At 65.8% G+C, this 22,416-nt stretch overlaps 1 protein-coding gene and 1 long non-coding RNA gene across 7 annotated transcripts; one reads left to right on the top strand and one right to left on the bottom strand.

Moving 5' to 3' along the window:
- Positions 1 to 200: 200 nt before the first annotated feature.
- On the bottom strand, positions 201 to 20,997 carry FURIN (furin, paired basic amino acid cleaving enzyme). 6 transcript variants are annotated; one of them, XM_045824800.1, is made up of 17 exons: positions 20,854 to 20,997; positions 18,964 to 19,040; positions 7,536 to 7,875; positions 7,076 to 7,174; positions 6,863 to 6,958; positions 6,380 to 6,508; positions 6,194 to 6,270; positions 5,767 to 5,855; positions 5,085 to 5,257; positions 4,447 to 4,659; positions 3,954 to 4,054; positions 3,732 to 3,835; positions 3,531 to 3,648; positions 3,248 to 3,427; positions 2,746 to 2,870; positions 2,515 to 2,625; positions 201 to 2,321 (listed from the first exon to the last, which is right to left on the bottom strand). In XM_045824800.1, exons 3-17 carry the CDS (start codon positions 7,710 to 7,712, stop codon positions 1,729 to 1,731), a joined length of 2,385 nt encoding a protein of 794 aa, XP_045680756.1. In that variant the 5' UTR covers positions 7,713 to 7,875; positions 18,964 to 19,040; positions 20,854 to 20,997; the 3' UTR covers positions 201 to 1,728. The 6 variants fall into 6 exon arrangements, with proteins under 6 accessions (XP_045680756.1, XP_045680757.1, XP_045680758.1 ...); XM_045824801.1 differs by lacking the exon at positions 20,854 to 20,997 and adding an exon at positions 20,146 to 20,162; XM_045824802.1 differs by lacking the exons at positions 18,964 to 19,040; positions 20,854 to 20,997 and adding an exon at positions 18,348 to 18,464.
- LOC123809651 lies at positions 13,447 to 20,988 on the top strand. Its single transcript, XR_006784044.1, has 4 exons — positions 13,447 to 17,304; positions 17,648 to 17,864; positions 19,387 to 19,959; positions 20,887 to 20,988. It is a non-coding gene; the product is annotated as an uncharacterized LOC123809651 (long non-coding RNA).
- Positions 20,998 to 22,416: the final 1,419 nt, after the last annotated feature.

Here is a 22,416-nt window from a genome sequence, read left to right on the forward strand (position 1 = left end):
TGCAGGCTGGACACCCCTGAAAGGGACCCCTCAGTGGACAGACTTCGCAGTCCTGACTCAGGCCCATCTCGGGGCACGCAGACATCACACCGGGCGTCTCGCCCCCCAGCCGTGCGACACCGCCCCCCCCCCCCGCCCCGGCCCATGGGATGCCGCCCCAAGGACCTGGGAAGAATGGCGCCACCACACTGGAGACCAGGTCTGGTTTGCATAGTCTGCACGTTTAATCACTTTAAAACCTCTAACATTATCTCGTGTCCATTAAATAGAACCAACAATGCCGGGCCTGTTTAAATTACAAGGAAAAGAAACTGCTGTGCGCCAACCCAGTATCTTACAAAACCAGCCGGGCTGGCCACAAGGGGGCGGGACGGGGCACCCCCGGGCAGGTGGCTGGGTGCCGGGAGGGGCTGGGGGACAGGAAGGAGAGGGCTCCCAAACAGAAGGGGGCTGATTGTCCTACTGGGAGGGGTGCGAAAGGCACGTCAGGAGAGCGGAACTCGGAGGGGCAGGCCGGCCCGTGCTCTCTCCGCCGGGGCACAGTGATGGAGGGCGCGGTGCCGCTGCCTGCCCACCCCTGGCACTTGGAGAACCGGCGACCCGTGAGCCCTGGGCACGACAAGCCCCATCTGGAACGAGGACAACAGCCGCCACCCCTCCCCCCAACCGCGATCTCCCTTTCCGAGGGCGCCCCTGGCCAGCCTCCTCGGGACTCGGGGCTCAGCTACACCTCACTCCCCCGCTACGAACGTGCTGTGGCCCCACACCTCAGGGCCAGGGCGGCCGGGGGAACAGCAGGGTGGAAAGTAGGTGTGGGAAGGTGGGTGGTCCAGCTGCTACCCCCATTAAAAATACAAAAAAAAAAAAGTCAGCATCTAAAGTGAAATCATCACAGAGTGAAAATATATCCTCAAACAGCCCCTGAGATCCCCACAGGGGAAAGCAGCATCGGGTGGGAGGCGGGAGGGGCCGGCCGGGCCCCCGCCCCCGCCCCCCCCCACCCGGGGGCTCCGAGGCCGAGAGTGCCGACAGCCCAGGCAGCCCCGGGCTCAGAAAACAGGGACCCGGCCCCGGCGGGAGGGGAGGGCGGCCGGGACGCCGGCGTGGGGCTCCTGGCGGGGCCAGCCGCGGTGAGCAGGGGGACACACACACGTGTGTGCACGCACACGCATGCACACGCCCTGGAAGCACCTGCCTCGCCTTGGTCCCTTCCTTCGGCCACTGCTTCCGCCTGAGGCGCGTCGGAGGCGGGGGCGCTGCCGGGGGGGGGGGGTGCGCGAGCCCTTGACGGTGGCCTCCGCCGTCACCTGCCCCTCGGCCAGCCTCCCTGCTGCCCGGACGGGGGCCGTTATTGCTTTAGAGGGGCAGGGAAGGAGCCGGCGCCGCAACCAGGTCGGGGCCGCAGAGAGAGGGGCTCCCCCTCCTTCCCCCGCAGGGAGCGCTGCTGGCCGGGCCTGGACGGCCTCGCAGAGCTGCCCGGAGGTTTCACTCCTCTCCTCGCAGAGGGCGTGTGTGTGGGGGGTGGGTGAGGCCCCCCCCTGCCCCCCAGCTGGTCCTGGGCCCCCCCCTCAGGCAGCCAGGAGGCCCAAGGGGAGGGTGGGAAGCCGTCTCTGCCCCTCCTGCCTCCTAGCTGGGGTCCAGACCCAGTCCCGAGATAAAAAAATACTTTGGTGAGTTAAAAAGTGCCCGAGGAGGAGACGGGCTCGAAGGGGCAGCGGCGGGCGCTCGTCAGAGGATGCTCTGGTCTCTGATGAAGGTGGTCCTCTCGCCCCGGCCCTCGTCCTCCTCGGAGTCCGACGGGCACTCCTGCCAGGCCTCGGGGGGCAGCCCCTTGTAGGAGATGAGGCCGCGGTCCATGGTGTACACCTTCACCCCCCGGAAGCTGAAGCCGGAGCGCAGCTGCAGGACCAGGAAGACGGTGATGAAGACCAGGACGATGAAGGCGCAGCTGAGCCCGGCCACCACCTCGGGCAGGTGCGAGGGCAGCAGCCCGGCCCGCGGCCGCGGCTCCACCTCCACCTCCGGAGGCGGCCGGGTCGGGGGCGGCAGCTGCTTCGGCGACTCCCGGCTGCTCTGGCCTTGCCGGGAGCACGTCTGCTCCACGGGGTCCAGGAAGGCGTGGCTGGGGCAGGTGAGGCAGTCTGTGGGGGCTGGCCCGCGGCACGTGGCGCACGAGGCGTGGCAGGGGGCGCAGACACTGGCGCGGATGGTCTCCACGTCGTTCTCCGTGCTGTAGTGCGTGTCGAGAACTTGGGGGGCGGAGCCCGGCGGGCAGTGCTGGACGCAGCTCTTCTCGTGCAGGGAGAAGCCTTCCTCACACACTGCGGGCGTGGGAGAGAAGGCGGGCGTCGGCCACGCTGCCCCCGGGACCCGCCACCGCAGTCCCCAGGGGCCCCAGAACGGGGTGACCCCGCGGGCTTCAGACCCCCTTTCCGCCCAGAGCACGGCTTTGGGACAGGGACCCCCTTCCCCCCAGCCTCTGGCCCCCATGCCCCAATAGCACCCGGTACTGACCCACACAGGCCTGGCTGGACGTGAGGGTCTTGCAGCCGCTGCTCTCGGGCACGGTGGGCAGCCCCTCGGGGGCTGTGCCGTACAGCACGAGGGTGAACTTGGTCAGCGTCCCTGTTCCGGGCGGGGGGGGGGGGCGGGGAGGCCAGTGTGAGCGGCGCCGGGACCTGGCCCCCAGACCCCGCCGGCTCTCCCCGCCCACCCCGGCTCTCCCCGTGTGGCCCCCCCACCCACCGTAGTTGTTGGCTTCGCTGGTGTTCTCGACCTCCAGGACCCACTCGCCGGAGGGGTCCTCGTCCCAGGAGTGGGTGGTCATGAAGGCCCAGTCATTGAACCCGTCGGCAGAGTAGTCGTGCGGCCTGACGGGGGGGCAGGGTGCACATGGCCGTGTGAGGCCTCAGGGCTGAGCCAGCGGGCGCCACGCCCACCGCTGGCGCTCCCCACCCCCCCAACACCAGCCCCGCTGCTGGGCTGGGGGTGCCTGCGGGCCCTGACTCCCCATGGGCCACGTGTGCTTAACCAGAAGGTTCTGGAGACACGCAAGGGCACTGCACACGGCAGGCACACGGCCGTGGCATGTGAGGGGTGGGGCCGGGGATTCCTGCAACACGGGACAGCCCCACCGGACGAAGCCACCCCTTGGGAAGTGCCCGCGGCACCCGGCTGAGGGTGGTCGGCGCCCGTCAGGGTGCAGGACCGGATGCACGCACTCGGGCGCAGGGGGGCGGGCAGGCACCTGGCGGCCAGCAGAGTGGAGCGGGTGCCCATGGGGCTGACCAGGTGGATGGCCAGGTCGCCGCGGCGGTTGTAGGACAGGGTGAGGCGCGCCTGCACGTGCTCCAGCCGCGTGATGTGGCCGGCCTCCCCGAGGCAGGCGGTCACGGTCCTCCGCACCTCCAGCCGCTTCCCGATGTCCCTGTGCAGACGGCGGTCCATCAGCCCGACCCACGAGGACCCGAGGACACCCGCCACCGCTCTCAGGTCCTGCCCGCCCCTCCCAGGCAGGCTCCGGCCCTCACCTGGGCTCGGTGAGGATGTCGATGATGCACTTCCGCTGTGGGGGCACCGTAGTCCAGTTCTGGGCCAGGGCCACCATGGCGCCCGCGTCCAGCAGCCCGTAGCCATAGGAATGGCTCACTGTGGGGGCAGGGGAGGCAGGGTCGGCACCGAGCACTCCCCAGCGACCCCCGACCCAGCCCACGGGGCCGCCCGGTCCTCACCTTTCCGGCCCACACCGTTGGTGGACCAGTCGTTAGCGTTGAGGTGTGCTGGCTTCGAGGTCTGCACCACCAGGTGCTGCATGTCCCGCCAGGTGAGGTTCTTACTGCGAGGGAGGGAGGGAGGGAGGGGGAGCCCGGGCTCAGTCTCGCCGCACAGACCTACGGCTGCCCTGCAGAGGGCGCCGGTGGGGGCAGGGTTGGCCCCAGGCTCCCGCCACTCACTTGGCCTCCAGGGTGAGAGCGATGATGCCGGCTGCCAGGGGCGCAGAAGCCGAGGTGCCCGTGTGAGACTCGGTGCACTTCTGCCGCAAGTCCGTGGTCACCTGCGGGAGGACGTGGCGCGGAGCCCGGGGTGAGCGCAGGGGACCCGACAGGCCACCTGGCCGCCCGCCCTCTGCCCACGGGCCCTGAGCACACAGGCGAGGTGGCCAACCGTGGCCAGGACACCCAGGTCCCGGGGCGGCCTCGCCAGGGACAGGCCAACGTCCAGCCTTCCCGGGGCCTCAGTTTCCCGAGGAACAAGAAGACCGCGCTGGAGGGTGGATGTCATTAAGGGCAACGTCTGTTTTTAGGGAGGATCCACCCTCCTCGGGGGGGCCCCCCAGATCCCACCCCCCGGTGCCCCCGCCACCCAGCCACAGGCATGTGGGGCGCAGATGGGGCCGCATGGAGCCCGCAGGCAGCCCCGCCCCCACCCGGGGTGGGGGGAACTCACAATCTGCTTCTCGTTCTGGTTGCCGCTGCTGTAGGTCGTGGCCAGCGTGGAGGAGCAGGCCTCGCTGTACCAGGGCACGTTGCCGAGCTGCGTGGCGCTGCTGATGGACAGCGTGTAGATGCTGTTGGTGTAGCCGTCGCAGTTGCAGCTGTCATGCTCCCGGCCCCCGTTGCCCGAGGCCCAGACGAAGATGGAGCCCAGCCCCCCGCGACCCTGTGGGCAGATTGGGCAGGGGTCACGCGGGGACGGGACTCTGGGGAGGCCTGACCGGTGCGGGGTGGGGGGGAGACGCTGCGGCGAACTGGGAGGGCTGGGGCCTCCTGCTCACGGACCCTCTGTCCACCCCCCGGCCCCCGTCGGGGGAGGGGGGGTCTGTCCAGGCACAAGAAACAGGCCCGGACCACCACGGAGACGTTCAGCGTGGTGACTCCAGAGGGCGGGACTATGGGTGATTCTGATTTACTTTTCTCTCTTTCTACCCGTCTAGTCCCTGGCCGTTTCAACGCGCACACGCCCTGTGCAGAGTGAACACTGGACACAGGAGCAGATAAGCAGGAGCAGAACGCAGGAGGGAGAACGCTGCGGGGACGAGGGCGCCCGCCCGCCCACCCGGCCACCCGGCCGGCCGCCCGCCCCACCTGGCTGACGCCCCGGAAGAAGGCCTCCTCGGCGAGGCGGGCCGGCCCGTCCACCGTCTTGCCGTCGTCCTCGGGGCCCCAGCTGGCGCTGTAGATGTGGATGTGGTTGGGGTTCAGGCCCAGGGAGCGTGCCTCCACCGCGTCCGTCACCTCGCCGTCCAGCATGCGCACCCCTGGCCACGGAGGGGGGCGGGGTGAAGGGTGCCGCGTGGGCCCAGCTGCCGGGGGCGCCCCCCGCCCCGCACCCAGGGGATGCGCAGGGGAGGAGGGGAGAGGCTGGGTGCTGGGAGACCCAGAGCCCCGCCTCCCCGGCCTGCCTCTTCCTCTCACGGGCGAGACCCGGGGAGGGCGAACAGGACACGGCGGCGCTCGACCACGCACTCGGGACCAGCGCACGGCTCTGGGCTCCCGGAGGAGCGTGGCGGCCTAGGAGGCCTGCCACACAGGGACTCAGAGTGCGTGGTGAGGGTGCAGAGAGGCCCTCGCTACGAACCACTCCCCCTCCCCCAGCCCAGGGCCCCCGGGGCTGGCCGTTCAGCGCATCGAGTTACTGAGAACCTTCCGCGGAACAGCCCGTGAGGTCGGAAGGATCCTCAGTGGGACAGCGGTGGGTGAGGAGCGGACGGAGCAAAGCCCCACCCCAGGGGCCCTCCCGGAGACGGCGGCCCAGGCCCGTACCCACCTCCGATGCGGGCATTGTAGGCCACGCCCACGCCGCAGACGCCGTTGTTGGCCACCGCGGCCACCTCGCCCGCACACCGGGTCCCGTGCCTGCAGAGCCAGGAGCGCGTGAGTGGTGGGCGCGGCCGGGCAGGTGCGGCCCCAGGAGCAGAGGGTCACCAAGCCCCTCCACCCGTGACCTGCGTCCCACGTGTGAGCACAGTCCCCTCCCACACACTCCCCTCGATGCGTGGCCACCTCAGCTGCGGCCAAACCCTCCCGCAGAGCCTGGGGCGGGGGGGGGGGGGTAAGGGAGGGGCCAGGACCGCAGGACAGACGCCAGCCTCTTGGGCAGCCCGAGCCGCCCCAGGCTCAGGCTCCCTGCCTCCTCTGGGGAGGAGCCGGAGGGGCGGGGGCGGGGCCCAGGGGCGGGGGGCGGGGCTTCTGACCTGTTGTCGTTCATCTGCGTGTAGCGAGGCTGCGGGTCAGGGTCCTGGTCATTGACATCGAAACTGGCCCCGGGATCCTGGAAGGGACGCGGCTGTGGTCAGGGGCAGCCCGGCTGTGCTGGTAGCAGGGGACCGGCCCCCAGACGTCCTCCCCGGGGACCCCAGCCGCCCCCCTCGCCCGCTCACGTAATTGCCCGCCAGGTCCGGGTGGTTCTTCTCGATGCCGTCGTCCAGGATGGACACCACGATGCCGCGCCCGGTGTAGCCCTGGGCCCAGGCCTCCTTCACGTTCAGGTCCCGCTGGGCGGCGCCAGACTGCGGGACACCCACCCCGGCACCCGGCCCTTAGGAGACGGGGCTGGCTGTGTGGGGCCAGGGTGCCCGGGAGAGCCCCTGCACCACCCCCAAGCCTCCTCCTCCACCCGGCCCGCTCCTGACGTGCCGCCCCTGGCGGTCTGGGCTCCGGGGACGCGTGAAGAACTCGGGGCGGGCACCTCCTCCCCTGCCCCAGGCTTCACAGGACGGGCTAGGGAGGGACCGCTCCGCAGACACCAAGAGGCGGACTGAGAAGGGGCCTCAGAGTCGGCCTCGCCCCCCACCCCGGGGCCCCTCGGTGGACGGTGGACTGCACCTGGCGAGGAGCGCCCAGGGCCCAGGGAGGCGACGTACCAGGTACCACTGCTGGGGAAACTTGGGGTCCGTGGGCTCCTGGTACACGTCCCGTTTGGTCCGCCGTTTTGCCACCTGCTGCTGCAGCCACCGGACCTGTGAGCGGGGCAGGGGGACGGTGTGGGTGGAGAGGGGAGAGGAGCAGAGCAGCGCTCCTGAGCTCGGGGGAGGGGAGGGGAAGGCCGGAGGGGCAGGAGGGGCCGGCGCGCTCACCTGAGGCTCCCTCTGTAGCCGGCTGTGCCGCAGGTGGTGGGGCGACAGGGACCGCTTTGTCACAGCTCGATGCCAGAAGTGGTAATAGTCACCGAAGATCTGTAACAGGGCAGGAGGCCTGAGCTGGGCTGTCCATCTGTCAGTCCCCAGGGAGGTGGGGGGCCCAGGCGGACGGCAGGCTGCAGGGGAGGCACGCAGCGGCAGGGGCCGCTGGGCACCTGGTCCCCGCCCAGGACACAGCAGGAAGGTGCGGGGAACTGAGGGGGGCTGCCCCTTCCGGGGTCGCACTGGTCCTCTGAGCGACACATGGAGAGGCCCCAGGCCAGGCCAGGCCGACTGCCCACATCCCCTGACCGCCCCAGAGAACACAAGCCCCACCGTTCCTGCCCCCAGTGCCAGAACCCCTGCCCGCCCCCCGTTACGGCCCAGGCTGAGGCCAGCAGGCGGTAAGACCACCTACCTGGCCCTGGTTGAGGAAGCCATGCTTGCGTGCCAGGCGGTCAGCCACAGCCGGGCCTCCGGAGATGTGCACAGCCCAGGTGTTGGTGAAGACCTCCTGGCCATGGGCACCGGCCACCAGCAGGACCAAGAGTCCTGCCGCTGCTACCACCCATAGCAACCAGGGCCTCAGCTCCATGGGGGGGAGAGGGGGCTGGGACCGAGGAGCCCGCGTCTCCTTGGCCTGGTCACAGGGCCTCGGCTCCCACGTGCCAACACACTGCCTGCGGCCCGGGGCTGGCTGGCGGGGGCATGGGGCCGAGGCGGGCAGGGCTGTGGCGGGAGGACGAGGGCCGCCGGCTCTGGGAGGAGCAAGGGAGGAAAAGGCAGAGAGTCAGTCCCTCAGTCATGGGCTAAAGCTGCCTTCCCACCCATGTGTGCCTGCAGACAGGCCAGGAAGGGGCTCTGGGGGAGAGGGGTGAAAAGCCCAGCCCCCCAAGGCCAGCTGGAGAGGTGGGCAGGGGGACCCCCCCCCCCACACAGCTCCCAAACCTCTCCCCACACAAGAAGATGGGATGAAGAATATTAAGGTATGCCCCAGCTGGCGTGGCCCAGTGGGCTGAGCGCCGGCCTGAGAACCAAAGGGTCGCCGGTTCGATTCCCAGTCAGGGCACATGCCTGGCTTGAGGGCCAGGTCCCCAGTACAGGGCACGTGCGGGGCAACCACACACTGATGTTTCTCTCCCTCTCCTTCTCCCTTCCTTCCCCCTCTCTCTAAAAACGAATAAATAAAATCTTTTTAAAAAGATAGATATATATCAAGGCTTGAGTCACTGAATAAATGCTCACCAGAATCTAAGTGAAAAGTCGGGTCACAGACCAGTATGTACACTGGTTTTTGTTACAAAACAAAAGCCAGTTTTGTTTCCCAAACACTATTTATACACATGTGTTTATATATAACCGCAAAACAAGATCTGGACGGACACACGCTGAAATGCCAACAGTGATTCTCTCAAGACGGGGAGAACTACGAGTACTTTTATTTTCTTCTTTGTGTCATTGTATGCTTTCCAAATTACCTAGGCGGATTTTATAAAGGGATAAAACGCTGGCTTTTTAAAGTTCCTTAGTAGGCGGCATCTACGCAGCTCACGAGGGTTTCCCGGTTCAGCGAAGCTGACCCAGCCCCGGAGTTATCTGCAGTAGCGCACAGCCCCTGGGAAGAAAAACGGGGTGACCCCGGCTGGGATGGGGGCCTTGGGGGCTCAGCACAGGGATCGGGGCGGCTTCCCCTCCCTCTATGGCCCGGACCCTTGGCCACCACCAGAGTCAGGGGCCCGGGCTCTTTTTCACTGTTTCCTGGGGAACGCTGGGGCTGCCCAGCCCTCTCCGGCCGGGGCCCGGAGGCCCCCAGCAGCCCCCCTGCTCCCTCCACGCCCACCGGCCTTGCGTAATCCGAGCGGGGAAGCCAGGGCAAACACTGGCTGCTGGGCCAGGAGCGCCAAGGTGAGGCTGAATCAATAGCCCTCGTGTTGTTTTTCCTCCTTCGGCAAACAGACAGCAGGACCTCTCCACCAGGGGCCACATAACTGTCCCCACAAAGTGCCCCCCTAGCTCGCCAGAAGCCAAGCTCCTGGGGTGGGGACGCGCTGGGGGAGGTCCCATCTCAGCGGCAGGGACAGTGCCCGGGGTGCCCCCACACCTCCTCCCGAGCGGGGCTCACCTGGGCCCCTGCGAGCTGGGAGGGCCGGCTCACCCCAGGAGCCCTTCCTTCCTCCGGGGCTGCCCACAGCCCCCACCAGCCTCCCCGGCGACACTTCTGCCCGGGCTGCAGCCCCGCCGTTCAGGCTGGGGGGATTCAACACACTGTTCCTGGAGTATTTTCAGTTTACACCAAAATAACCTGACAGCTGATGGCAGGAGGCATCTAGAGCACAGCCCCTCACCCCAGCAGGGCAGAGTCCACGGGGCTCCCGGGCAGGCCTGGAGGCCATAGCCCCAGGATGCCTTGGGCGGCCAAGTTCCAGAAAGCCGGCCTAAGCAATGGCTGGGCAGCCAGATCTCCGGCCTTAGGGGGTGAAGGAACCCAAAGTTCCTCAGTCAACAGAAGATACTGGGGCCCTGGGGGCAGAGACAGATGGGGAAGAGGCCTCTTCTCCCCTCCTCGCCACCATGATAGCTGCCTGTTGGGTCCAGATGTCATGCCAAGTCACCCCCTGACCACAGCGCTGCGAGCCTGCTGGGGCCACCACACGGAGACCTGGTTCCCCCGGGTCTGGCCCCGGTGCCGGCTGCCTGTGGGTGGAGCGGCAGCTGCTCGGCGTTAAAGGTGATTAACCAACTATTTAATTACCTTGCAGCACCCGGAAAGAAAGCAGGCTTCAGGCGCAACTGAACAATCCCCAAGCAAGGGCGTGCTCACTACGCCCGCGTTCCCAGCTGTGGCAGGGGGGGACATGGCTTCCCCAAAGCCGAGATGCTCCCCCAGACGGCCCAGCCTCAGCAGCCTGGAGGGAGCGAGGACCCCCCCCACCCCGTTTCCCAAAAGCGCAGACGCTGAGAACAATGAATGAATGGGCTTCTCCCCACCCCCATCCCAGACTCTGACTCACCCTCTGAGTCCCAGTTCTTGCTGTATTCCTAGCCTTCCGTGATGCCCTCTCACATGGGACCCAGCTCCCGGCCGTGGCCAGAGAGGGCCGTGGGCGCTCTCCATGGCTGTGTCGTCTCTTTCACCGGCCCCAGGAAGCTCCGGACACAGATAGCCTTTCCGGGGCACCCACACTGAACCCACCCCCCGAGGTCTGGCTGCTGCTGCCCAGGCGCTGGGGTCTGGCGTGGACAGGGCTGCCTAGGAAACCCGATCCGGTCTCCCCTTCCGGTCTCTCCTCCCAAGCCAGGTCCAGTTACAGACACTCACGGGCTCTCCTGAAACTGTGACCTCCAGTCCCCACTCCACTCCCCTTTGCTGAGTGATCTTAGATAAGTCACTTCCTCCCTGAGCCTCAGTTTCCTTGGTGGTGAAAACTGCTACACCAGAGGTTTTCAAAGTTGTGTGTGTGTGTTTTTTAAGCCACAGAATACTTAAAAAAAAAAAGAAAGAAAGAAAGAAAGAAATCAAATCTTACATGGAAGCCCAATTACAGTAAATAGTAACGCTGGGGCCACTGTGGTCGGGTCGGCTCAGGCTTGACTACTCTGCTGTGCCCCAGACACACCTGGCCCGCAGCCGGCCAGCCCTCACTAGGCCCCACCGCCGACCCCTACGGCCCGGCCCAAGCCACAGAGACCCCAGCACTCTCCGGAGAAAGAAGGTCTGCCCCCCCCACCCCAGTCAAGGAAGCGGGGGAGGACGGAGGGGAAGCAGGTTTTGATCTGACGGACTGCTGTCAGACCCGTGTGGCAAGCAGGCCGCCCCTCAGTCCAGCCACCCCGCGCGAGCGGCGGGGGGCCTCCGCCAGGCCTCCCTGGGAGACGGTCCCAGCACCCACCTGAGCCGGCCTCCCGTCGCCGCCGGTCCCGCACCTGAGTCTCCGACCGCCCAGGTGTGCGGGCGAGGCTGAGGCCCCCGCTGGGAGCCACCCCGCGCGCCCCCTACAACAGCAGGTCCTCCCTCCCCAGGCGCGGAGGAGGCGAGCCGGCGGCGACCCTCGGGGGACGGCGGGGGGGCGGGAGCGCCCATGCCTCTGGAATTCTCTCCCCATCCCGCCCTCTGCGGGGCCCCGCGGCGCTTCCTGAGGTCAGAGGGCTCGCCCGGTCCCCAGCGGAAAAGTACCGGCGCGGGCAGGGCCGGGGCCGACGCGGGCGCGCGCTCAGGTGGGTTCCCCCGGCAGAGGGCCCAGTCCGGCGGCTCCCCGGGGCCCGAGTCCCGCTCCCCAGGCCACGCGCCCTCGCCTCTTACCTTGGGGAGCCCAGGCGGGGAAACTTTTCCAGGCGAGCGCCGCGGCGGCTCGGGCCCCCCTCGGCCGAGCAGAGAGCCCGGCGGCGGGGCCTGAGCTCCGCGCGCTCCCCGCGCCCGGCAGCAGCGTCACCGCGCGGAGGCGGGCGGCGCGGCGGCGCAGCCTCGGCCCGGCCGGCTACCAGGGCACGGATCGGCCTGGGTTCGGGCTCCGGCGCGGGCGGGGGCAGCGGCCGGGCCGCGGCGGCGCGGCTTGTTTACTCCGGCCGCTGTCAGCCGCGGCGGCCCGGGCTCCTCCTCCTCCGCCGCCGCGCCCCTCCCCCGCGCGGCGCCACCTCCGCGCTCCCGGCCGCCGTCTCCGTCCCACCGCCCCGCCGCCCCGCCGCCGCCGCGCCGCCCATGCCGTCCCGGCCCGCGTGGCCCCCAGCGGCGGCCCTACGGCCTTCCGGGGCGCCTGCCGCTCCCGCTCGGGGCGAGCAGGAAGCCGGCCCGGCGATCTCCAAGCCCTCGCGGGCGCGTCCCCCAGGCCCCACTGCCCGCGCCCCGGGCTCGGCTCTACGCTCCGCGAGCTCCCCCGGCGGGAGGCGCGGAGACCCGAACTCGAAACCGTCGTCCTGAGTTGGGAAGAGCTGGAGGAGCCGCTCGGAGCCCAGTCTCGGCTGGATCCTGGGGCGGCTGGTCCTCTCCCCCCACTTCCCACTCCTAAGCCGTGGTCTGGGCACGACGGGGTTCGGGCTCTGGGTAACTGATCTGGGGCACCCCGCCTGTGATCGAACTTCACAGCAGCGGGCAGACCTCGAGACCTGCTGTCGGGGGAGCCCAAATCTCACTCGTGTGTGTATCTACGCAGACAGGTGGACAAACAGAACAAGTAGTCCCCCCGCCTTTGCGTTCAACTGACCGACGGGCAGCCGGCCAGTCACTTTACATTATCGCCTTCTTAGGTACATTATTTAATCCACATAATCCTTTCAAGAGGACGTTAATCCCACTTTCCAGATAAGGAAACTGAGGCGGACGCAGTTTAAATAATTTGCCCCAGATCCCAAACTAGCAGGCCTCAGAGCCCGGAAGACGTGCGTGGGGCTTCAGCACGCAGCCTGCATCCCAGGACTTGCGACACGCCAGCCAACTCGGCTCCCTCCCTGGGTCCCTGCCCTAGAAAACGTCTGTGCTACTTGGCGAGGATGCCCCAGCCTGAGCCGTGAAAGACGCGAAGGGGAAATGTGGCCAAGAGCTCCCCGGGCTAGGTTATTCGAAGGTCGCGGAGCGGTCCCTGCCCATCCCTGCCTGTTCACTGCGAGATAACCCTGTTGCCTAGTGTTAGCCTGTGGCCTCCTCCGCACAGGCTCGCGGATGAGGACCGAAACGAAGGAAGCCTGCTGCTTCCTGGGAGCCAGGTGCTGCTCTAAGCTGTTCCCACGGAACTCATGCCTTCCCCACCGCGAGCCCCGGGACGTGGGTGTGATACAGTGATTTTCCTTCAGGCACCTTCCCCGTGTCCCTCCACGTGTCACACCGGACGAGACGAAGGCGGGAGGTGTGAAGGGAGACTCCTGACGACTCCCTATGGGACGAGTCAACCGGCGAACCTGGGTTCAAACCCCTGCCGCACTAGTTTATGCCACCTTAGACGCACAGCTTAATGTCTCAGCCTCGATTCTCCCCTCTAGCACGGAGATGCTATTCAACATACCATTTGGACACCCTTGCAAATGCTGCAGGCACCGGAAACTTGGGGAAGGACGGGGGTCCTGAAAGCTGAGCTGGGGGACAAGCCCGGGAGTGGGACCGGTCTCGTCTCCAACGAGAGGCTGACTCTCGGGGGCCCCCCAGGGGTAGCCCCACCAGCGCAGCCACTGCGGGGAGAACAATGCTTCTGCAGTCAGACCCAGGGAGGCAGGAAGTGAGTCACGGTTCTTCCTCAGTCTGTGAGCAAGAGAACCCGCGGAGGGGAAACTGGGACAGGGCTGGCCCCGTCTGGCCTTGGAGCCTCTTCCCACTTCTCCCGGAACCCAGCAGAAAGGTCAGGCCCGCCAGAGAGCCGTGCTGGCCGCCTCTAGGGGCCCCGCCCATCCTGGAAGTGGGTTCCCGGGGGGCGCCTCGGTGGGTCTGAGGGGGAGTGGGAGGAGGCCCTTGGAGGAGAACTCCCCAGCTTCTCGAAGCCCGGCCCTCCAGCCCGGCCCTGGGCAGGGTGTGGGAATCTGGAAAGCACGTTGCTCAGAGGTGCATCACTAGGAGGGGAGGGCCGAGCGAGTGGGCGCCTGTCTCTGCGGCGCCCGGAGCCTTCTCCGCCTCCGTCCCGGTCCTGTTTGAGGGTTTCCCGTGCAGTTGGGCTTGACTGCGATTCTGTGGCCGAGGAGCATGTGGACACCACTCTCCTTGGGGCCCCTCGGGGGAGCCCGCCCTCCCTCTGGAGAGACCTTTATCTTGCTGGCACAGGGCCCGCGGGCAGGTGGTGTTCGCTTTGTCTGTCGTTCCCTGCGGGTATCCATATCCACTGAGGGGGTCAAACTGCTGCTGGAGCCCAGGGCCAGGGGACCGGGGCCTTGGGGGCCCCATCCATCTAGGGATCACAAGTGACCAGTTTCACACAGCCCTCAATGGGTGGGGCACCAAGGCACAGAAGCCGGACAACAGGGAGGGTGTCCACCTGTGGGGAGGAGCAAGGCCCGAGGGGGGAAGGGGCTGTGAATCCCGGAGAGAAGGGTCAGCCAGCTAGGTCTCTGTGTCCCCGGACTTGGGGCTAATCTGGGAGGCTCCGCAGAGCCAGCACCCAGTGAAATCCGCCTGGTCGCCCCCATCGCCAGCACTGCCAGTGTCCCTGGGGAGTGCTCTCCGGGGGGGGGGGGTCCCCTTTTTTTAAAACGCCCTCTCCACTCTCAGGCTCCTCGAACAAAGCCTTGGGCAGCAAAACCCACACCTGGTTTTCATCAAAATGTGTACACCACATTCATACACGCACAGAGGTTCACACAACAAATTGAATTGTTTTCTCTAAAAGGGTGAGATTTGCAAGCTTTTTTGCTTCCACGCGCTTTTCAGGTACATCTACGGTAACTTTTGTAACAAACTAACAAAGCCTTCAAGTCACGCAAAACGGAATAAAGCATGCCCATACTTCACCATCCGGCTCCAGCACACCTGGGTCGCTCCCGGACACTGCTGGGCAACGGCCAGGCCCCTCCTACCGCAACACGGGGCAGGGCCCTGCCAGTTCTGGCTGAACCGCTTTGGGCAAAACCTCCCTTATATGACGGGCAAGCAGGGTGTCTGTGGGTGGTGGGGAGGAGCCGGCGGGGATTTGGTGGTGAAATGGCTCGTCCTGCCGGGACAGGATCCCGGCACGGCCAGCCCTCGTCAGGTTCCTGGTTACTGGGGTGGGTCTGCCGCATCCCAAACTCTCTGGTGGGCTTAAGGGCCCCCCTCTTCTGTGCCTTCTGCCTTGCCTTCAATGTCCAGCCAGTGCTGCCCGCAACTGGGCACCGAGTAGGTGCGCTGGGCACAGGCTAAGCAGACAGACGTTCCCTGAGCGAATGCTGAGCACCGGGCCCTGGTGCCCGGAGCCCAGCCGCTCGCGGCGTGTCCTGGGAAGCCAGCAGCTGTGTCCGGTGGGGCAGGGAGGGGGTGCCCCGGCCGGCCAGCATCTTCCCGAACCTGTGTCCTACTGCGTGGCCCTGCGGCTCCAGCGCGCCCCCGCCTTGCCTCCTCCCTCTTGATCCGGAGAAGTCAGACAGACAAACACGGATTCTTGGTGACTTTTCCCGTTAGTCCTGGCACCGGGAAGGGGTTTCTTGGCCTCGGCACGCTGACCTCCTGGGCTGGATCCTGGTCTTTCGTGGTGCTGTCTGCCCGATGCCTGGGGTGTGCTTAGCAACATCCCCAGTCTCCAAACACTGGTTAGGTGCCAGCGACACCCCCCACCCCCGTTACGACAAGCAAAAATGTCCCTAGACGGTGCCACATGTCCCCTGGGGGCCGGATCGCCCCCAGCTGAGAACCGCCGCTGCAGAGCGAGGAAGAGGGGTGGCGTGGGGGTGGGCGCCCGTGCCGCCTGCAAAGCCCCGGGAGCAGTCTGCTGGGGACTGTGCGCCCAGACAGCTGGCAGCGAGGGAGACACTCCCAAACCCCACACCGCCGGGCACGGCAGCGCAACAATGGGGCCATTCAGTGTTCGGGGCGAGCGGTCTTAAACGTCTCTCCACGACATCTGAGGACACGGCTTTCAGCGGCGCTGACGGTTGCGCGGAGCCCAGGAGAGGGACAGTCGTGCGATCAAGCTCTGTTTCCAGGGCGGGGACGTGGGTGAGACCGCTTCGAGCTGAATGTGTGTTCAGAAGGCAGGTCAGCGGCTGCCGGGGAGGGGGCCCAGGGCGGGAGGAACCTTTGGGGAGCACGGCGGTGCTGGTCTCACGGGCGTGAGCGGACGGTGACACAGACAGAGCCACACACGTTAAAATGCGCGCAGTGGATGCTGTGTTGGTCACACCTCGAAAAAGGTGGTTTTAAAATCCATTTGTCCAAAGTTTTAGTGCCTGAAAGATGTTATTTTGAGGATGCCCTCGGGTGAGGCAGCCCATTTCGGGACTGTGCCGGGTAGAGGCCGTGCATCTGGGGAGACGATCGCGGGACCTCCCAGGAAAACAGCAGGTGGTGGTGTGGGCCTCAGGGCCGTTGGAGAAAGCAGGGGAAGGGCCGCTGCGCTCGGCTAGGCCTCCCCCCGAGAAGGCGGCGAGTCTACCCGTAGCTAGGGGCGGCGCTGGAGAGCTCCTCCGCCAGATGATGCTACCAAACCCGTGTGCCTGGGCCCGTAGTAAGTGGGCTCGGGAAAATAAAATAACAAATGGACTGCTGGCTGCCAGAAAAGGAACACATGATTCTGGAAACCACAGGCTCCTCTGCTAACTTTAATCCCTAAAACAAATATTGCTGGGGAGAGTCAGCCAATACCTGGAGGAGGGCGGGGCCGTCCCTCCGTAGGGCATGGCACCTACCCCTGGGGAGCAGGCCACCCCGGTGCCCGAGGGGCTGCGCTCGGCAGAGGGGGTGGCGGACGCGCCGGGTGAGAGAGCTGCAGCCGTCTCTCCCTGATGGGAGGAGCGCTTCTGAGCTGCGGGAGACCTCCACGGGGTCCCCTGGAGCCCGCGAGGGAGGCCTGGGAGCAAGGAAATGGCTTGTGACGGGGACGAGTTAGGAGTGGAGGGCTGACTGCGCGCCAGGCATCTCACTCCTTCGTTCTCAGACACTGGCTGAGCACCTGCGGGGTGCACAGCCTCCTTCCGTGCTCCCGTCGGGGCCCCGGACGCGGACGGCAGCATGATTAGCCGGCGTGTAAGAGAACATCAGGTCGTGGTCGCAAGTACTCTGGGGGGGAAATCGCAAGCGGGTGATGTTGGAAGTTCCTGGGGTGGTCAGGGAAGGCCTCAGGGAGGAGGTGATATTCGAGCAGAAGCTCAAGAAAGAGGCGAAGGTGTGCAGATCTGAGGTGTGAAGAGAGGGCTCCCAAGGCCCAGGAAACCAGGGGGACACGCCTGGTATATGAGCTCGTGCGCTTGGGGAGCAGACGCTCCGAAAAGCGTGGGGGGTGGGGGGAGGGGGGACGGTGAGGAGTGGCGAGAGGAGAGGGTAGGCGAGAGCCAGACCGTGGAGCATGTGGCAGGCTGGTCAGCATGTGGAATTAAAGTCTCAGACCAGTGGACAGTTTGGGAGAATCTCACTAATTTATCCTTTTAAGAGGCCCCTCAGACTGCCGTGGGGAGGAGACATGTAGGAGGTAATAGCGGAAACCGCCCCCCAACAGCCCAACGCAGGAGTCACCATGGGTGACCCTCCTGAGTTACCTGCTGGCTGGGGGACCGGCTCGGGGAAGCAGAGTGACTTTCACAACATGGTGAGTCTGTGAGCTCCTGAGCGGGCCTGGGGGGGATGGGGCGCCACACGGCGCCCTGGCGAGCCGGAGCCTCCTCGGGCTGCGAGTTGGCCGGCCAGGCCTGGGGGGCCCCCGTGCCCAAGTGCTGGGGCGGGCGGCTCCCACGCTTCCCCCTAAGCCACACCCCCGCGGGCGCCCTTCGCAGGAGAGCCGGCGGGGAGGGACGCTGGGCGTTCACGGTGCGCACGCGCAGAGAGCGCGCTCGCTCCTCCCTCCCGTCGCGGGCGCCTGGCGGAGGGCGCCACGCTCACGCATGGCTGCTAACGACACCGACGCAGGCGCTGTTCCCGCCCCCACTTTACAGACGGAGAAACCGAGGCCTAGAGAGCCTGCTGGGAACTCGGAAGAAGATCCAGCCTGCGGAGGGAGGGCGGAAAGCTTTCTGCCTCTGCAAGAGGGAGCACTGGAGCTGAATCAGCCACTCGTTCCCTTAGACGTCGGGACGTGGGCGGCTCTGCTCTGGTTCCCGTTGGACATTTTCTTGGAGAAGCCTGTTCACCTGCATCCTCCCAGTAGTCCCGGTTGGTACTCCTACAACGTGTGGGCCAGCCCGGCCCTTCCCCACACAGACCTCGCGGGCGGCGGTCCTGTGTGTTGGTTCCCAGCCCTGCCCTGGGCTCAATTCCAGCTCTGAAGCTCGCTTAATGCCCCCTGTGCAAACTACTTAGCCTCCCGGGGCCTCAGTTTCCCCATCTGTAAAGTGGGGTACAAGCTACCCGGCTCACCAGGTGACTCCTGTGCAGGGCTCAGCCCAGCGCCTGGCCGGGCCACCGCGAGCAAGTCGCACCCTCCCTCCTTCCGGGGGCCTGACCACGCAGGCCCTCCCAACTCCCCCACGCGGGCCCACACCCAGGCCTGCTCGGACCCATCCTCTGTCCCCGCTGCGGCTCCCCCTTCGGTGCTGTCAGGCTGTTGTTTTTTCCTCGCGGGGAGAGCTGCCAGCCGCCCGCGCTGCTGTTTGTGCCCAGAGCAGCCTTTGGCGGGGCCCATGAGGCGCCTTGTACCTATTTCGCAAGCGGGCCGCTCCTCTGACCTCTTGCTTCCAAGGTCGGGGGTCAGCACACAGTCCCCTGAGGCAGTGTTTCCCAACCTGTCCACCCCATGACACGCAGAGGACGTGGGCAGCCGGCTGGGGCCGAGGGAGCCAGGCCGAGGGGGGCTGGAGGCTCCGGAACCCACTTCAGACACACCGGCAGGCAGTGCTTTCCCAGGGGCGCCCGGCAGCCGGGCCTGTGGGCCCCGCCGGCTGTGCGCTGCCTCCCAGTGCTGGCCACATCCTTGTGCTGGCGGAGCCTCTCCTCACAGGGTCTGGGCGGGGCTGCTCTTCCTGGCCTCCTCATTCTCAGGGGGAAGAAACACTTCCCGGATAACCTTCTAGGAAGGTGTTCGCCCAGGCAGCAACAGGCCTCTTTATCTCTGGCCACGGGTCTCCAACCTGAGCCCGGTCCGCTCCCCTCCCGGGAAAGGCACCCCCACAGCCTCCCCCCACTGGCCGCGGCACCTGGTCTCTCCTGGGTCAGGTGCACCTTCCGCCTTTGCTCTCATGCAGCCGTCCACCCAGCATGATCCAAAGGTCAAACCCGCACAGCAAACACACACACACAGCACTCTTGCCCCTACCTCTGCTCCTTTTTCACGGTCCCCTCCACGCCTGAGCACCAATTTTCCTTCGAACTGATGGCTCTTTCCGGTGTTCACTGAAAAAAAAAAAGAAAAAAAAACATTCTATAGCCACACACATCTCTCTACTTTTATAGCACTCCCCTTTTGTTATCATTAGGTAGCGTAGTGCACCTTGTCTTTTTACTTAGCAACACAACGTAGAGAAGTTTACGCGATAAATAGGAACAAAACCACCAACCCAACGCAACTCATTGAACTTCGGCTCAATGGGGAGGGTGGTGTTGTTTGGCGGGAACCAAACCGCTGCCTGTGGAGCCGTGGGGCTGAGCGGAGAGCAGAACCCCTTTGAATGCGGCGTGCCCGGGGGTGCCGCCGTGGGCTGGGGGTGACTCAGTCCTCCCACGATTTTCTCTCCCTCAGGGACCGCCGTGCTTCTGTTTGCACCGTGGACTGTTACATCACTCGGCCTTCTCCTGGCTTCAACGCATCATTGACGCGTTAAACCCGCCTCTGCTCTCTTCTCGTGAGCCAACAGCAATTAAAAAGGACTGCCTGGTGCCAACACAATCGTAAACACAAATGCACACTCGGGCAGCGAAGTCCTGTGTCGACAGGAGACTGGAAGGTGGTCATGCCGACGGTCGTGATGATGCAAGTGACCGTGATGGTCCCATTTACTGGGAACTTGCCGCGGGACGGAGCCGTGCTAATTGCCTTGCATGCGGGGTCTTATGCGATCCTCCCAAGGACCCTACAGGGCACACCCCACTGTACACAGGAGGACATTTAGACTTAGTGGGGCTCGAGAACTTGCCCGAGGTCACATGCACAGCAAGTGGTACAGTCGGAACTTGAACCTGTGTCCGTCCAGCTGACCCCAGTAACCCCTGGAAGGGCTGGTGGCTGGGGCAGGGAACTCCCTGTTCTGTTTGCCATCGGGTCCTGGCCGCAACCGCTCCCTGTGGCTGTGCCCCGCTGGGCCGAGCAGGGCAGGTTGGCTGGGGCCTAGGGCAGCGGGTGGGAAGGGGGGTGCGGGGGCTGCAGTCCCCGTTAGGGCCTGGACTCCCTGGGAAGCCGCTCCCTGAGCCCCAGGTGAAAGTGCGCCAAGCCTGGCCACGTGACGCGGCCCCGCTCTCCCACTATCACAGAGAACAAACACACACATGCCAAAAACACCACCTAGGAGATAGTGATCTGTGTCCGTGACTGGAACAATGACTTCTGGGAGCGCCGGTGGAGGGCTGAGTTCTGAGTGTTCCTGCGTGGTCCCTGGCGGGCGGCGAGGTGGCCTTTCACCGCCCTGTCCTCAAACCCTACCTCTCCTCCGCCCCCGCCCTCTTGCCTGGTGCCACCTACTGGCTCGTCCCCTGCCTCGGCTTGTCCTTGCCCCCTGCCACTGCCCCAGCTAATTCCAGGAGGGACAGCGCGGTCAGGGAGGCCTGACGCTGGAGCCCTCGGCCCAGGCCTAGCTGCCACGTCACGGAGCGCGCGTGAGCGGCAGGCGCTTCCTGGGCACTGAGTGGGCAGTGTGGCGAGGAAGATGAGGCCCCAGCGGAGTCCTCTGGGAGCTGGCCTCCGGAACGGCCACCCCAGGGTGGGGGCTCGGCCCTCAGGGATCTGAACACCTGGGCAGGCTACGCTGCTGGGGCTGACTCACGCTAAGGTTCACGTAACAAAACGCCCGGACCCACGCAGTGGCTGGGGACTCCCCTGCCCGCCAAAGACCGGGGAGAGCCCTGGGAGGCACAGACCCGAGGGGGCGGGGGAGGGCACCAGTCCGAGCCCACCTCCGCACCCTTACGCAGACCGAGGCCTGAGAACACTCACACCCTCCCCTCGCCCCCACCATGCCCCAGGAAACCCAGCCCTTTCCGCTAAACCTCTTACCTAAGAAAGTAACGCTGGTTTCCGTTTTCCTAGATCAATAGAATTGAGAGTAAAAACGAAGCTGCCCCCTCCCGTTGGCTGCACGTGCCGTGCCGGGCACTGTCAGAGCTCCAGAAGTGCTGCCCGCCTCCAGCAGCTCCTGCTGCGGCCTTCTCTCGGCTCCCCACGAGGACGGGACTGGGGTGTTCTCTTGCTCCGGGGGGAGCGGCTACTGGGATCTGACCCTTTCCCATGGAAACAGCCTGGCTTCTTGCATCATCAGTGCCACGCTTGCGCAAGCACCGCCGGCACCACCCTCGCGCCTTCCCGACACCTACCTGTCTTCCTCGGTCCCCACCCGAGCCCTGGCCTCCCTGTGGATCCTCCCTCTCTCCAGCCGCACTCCTACCCCAGGGCCTTTGCCCTGGCGGTTCCGGCTCTCCGGACCTCCCTTCCACAGCCCGCATGCGCCTCGGCCCGCTCCCCTCTCTCGGGGCTGACGGCTGGCGTGGCGCCTCCACCGCCTGCGGCACGCACACGTGCAAACAGAGCGCTCCCCGGCCCCCGGCCCTGCTTCGGTTTCCCTCCGAACTCTTCGCCACGGACACTCTGCGTTCTCCTTGCTGGCCGGTGTGTTGCCCTTTCCTGCCGTAGCATGTCAGCTCTCGGCGGCGGGTCAAGGTTTTTGCGTGCTTGGCTCACTGCTGTATCCCCAGTGGCTTCAACAGTGCCTGGCACGTAGTAGGTGCTCTGTAAATGCTTGTTGAAAGAATGATTTCACTGTGGAAAATCTGAGTCTATGTAAAGACATGAAGAAGAAATAAAAGATGCCTAGGATCTCCAGCCCTTCCGGCTGAGCTCCCCGTCTCGGGAGGCATTCAAGCGGACGCTGAGCATCCAGCTGGCGAGGGGTTGTGCAGCGGAGAGGGGCGCTGGGTGGGGGTGGGCTTCCTCCTCTCCGGAAAACACTGGGATCCTGCAAACTCTCCCCGGCACCCAAGTGGTTCTCGGCAATGCAGAGCCCTTGACCAGCGCAGGGCTCCTCCCCTGGCCTCAGCACTGGGTGCTGGGTGGGGAGCCCTCTGACCCAGAAAGCTTGGGAGGTGGGGTGCGGCGGAACCCCCTGTCAGGGCAGAGAGTGGCAGGTGGGGTCGGACTGATCTGGACACTCACCGCCTGGCCGGTTTGAGGAAGGTCAGGCCGCCCCCACCCCCTCGGACGGGTCCCCACTGACCTGCCACAGTGTCTGGAATTCCATCATTAGAGAGAGTTCAGTTTCTGCTTTTAGAACGCGCTCCTGGGAGAGCTGGGCAGCTGCCACCTCAGCCACATAAACCAGGTCTAAATTTGCATGTCAGCCCAGAATGGGTCATGAGGGGGTGTGAGTTTTGGTAGCGGGGGCATGCAGAAGCAGGGGCGCTGCCAGGAAAGCAGGCGGCCTGACGGCACTGTTCTCCGAGATAGGGGGCTCGAAGGCCTCAGGCAGCCGTTGTGACCTGAGAGATAAACCCCAGAGCAGGCGCTGGAGCCGGTTATCTGGGACAGGAAGTGGCTCAGAGAAGCACGAGCCAATGCAAAATCCCC

Source organism: Phyllostomus hastatus, unplaced genomic scaffold (assembly GCF_019186645.2).
Source record: "Phyllostomus hastatus isolate PE091 unplaced genomic scaffold, TTU_PhHast_1.1 phas_scaffold_555, whole genome shotgun sequence".
Taxonomy (NCBI): Eukaryota; Metazoa; Chordata; class Mammalia; order Chiroptera; family Phyllostomidae; genus Phyllostomus; species Phyllostomus hastatus.

Coding starts and splice junctions, on each gene's coding strand:
- FURIN (XM_045824798.1), bottom strand. CDS start 10,232: ATGGAGAGCGCCCACGGCCCTCTCTGGCCACGGCCGGGAGCTGGGTCC. Junction 5,856..6,193: donor ACGCAGATGAACGACAACAG/GTCAGAAGCCCC, acceptor CTGGCTCTGCAG/GCACGGGACCCGGTGTGCGG. Junction 2,626..2,745: donor CAGCGAAGCCAACAACTACG/GTGGGTGGGGGG, acceptor CGCCCGGAACAG/GGACGCTGACCAAGTTCACC.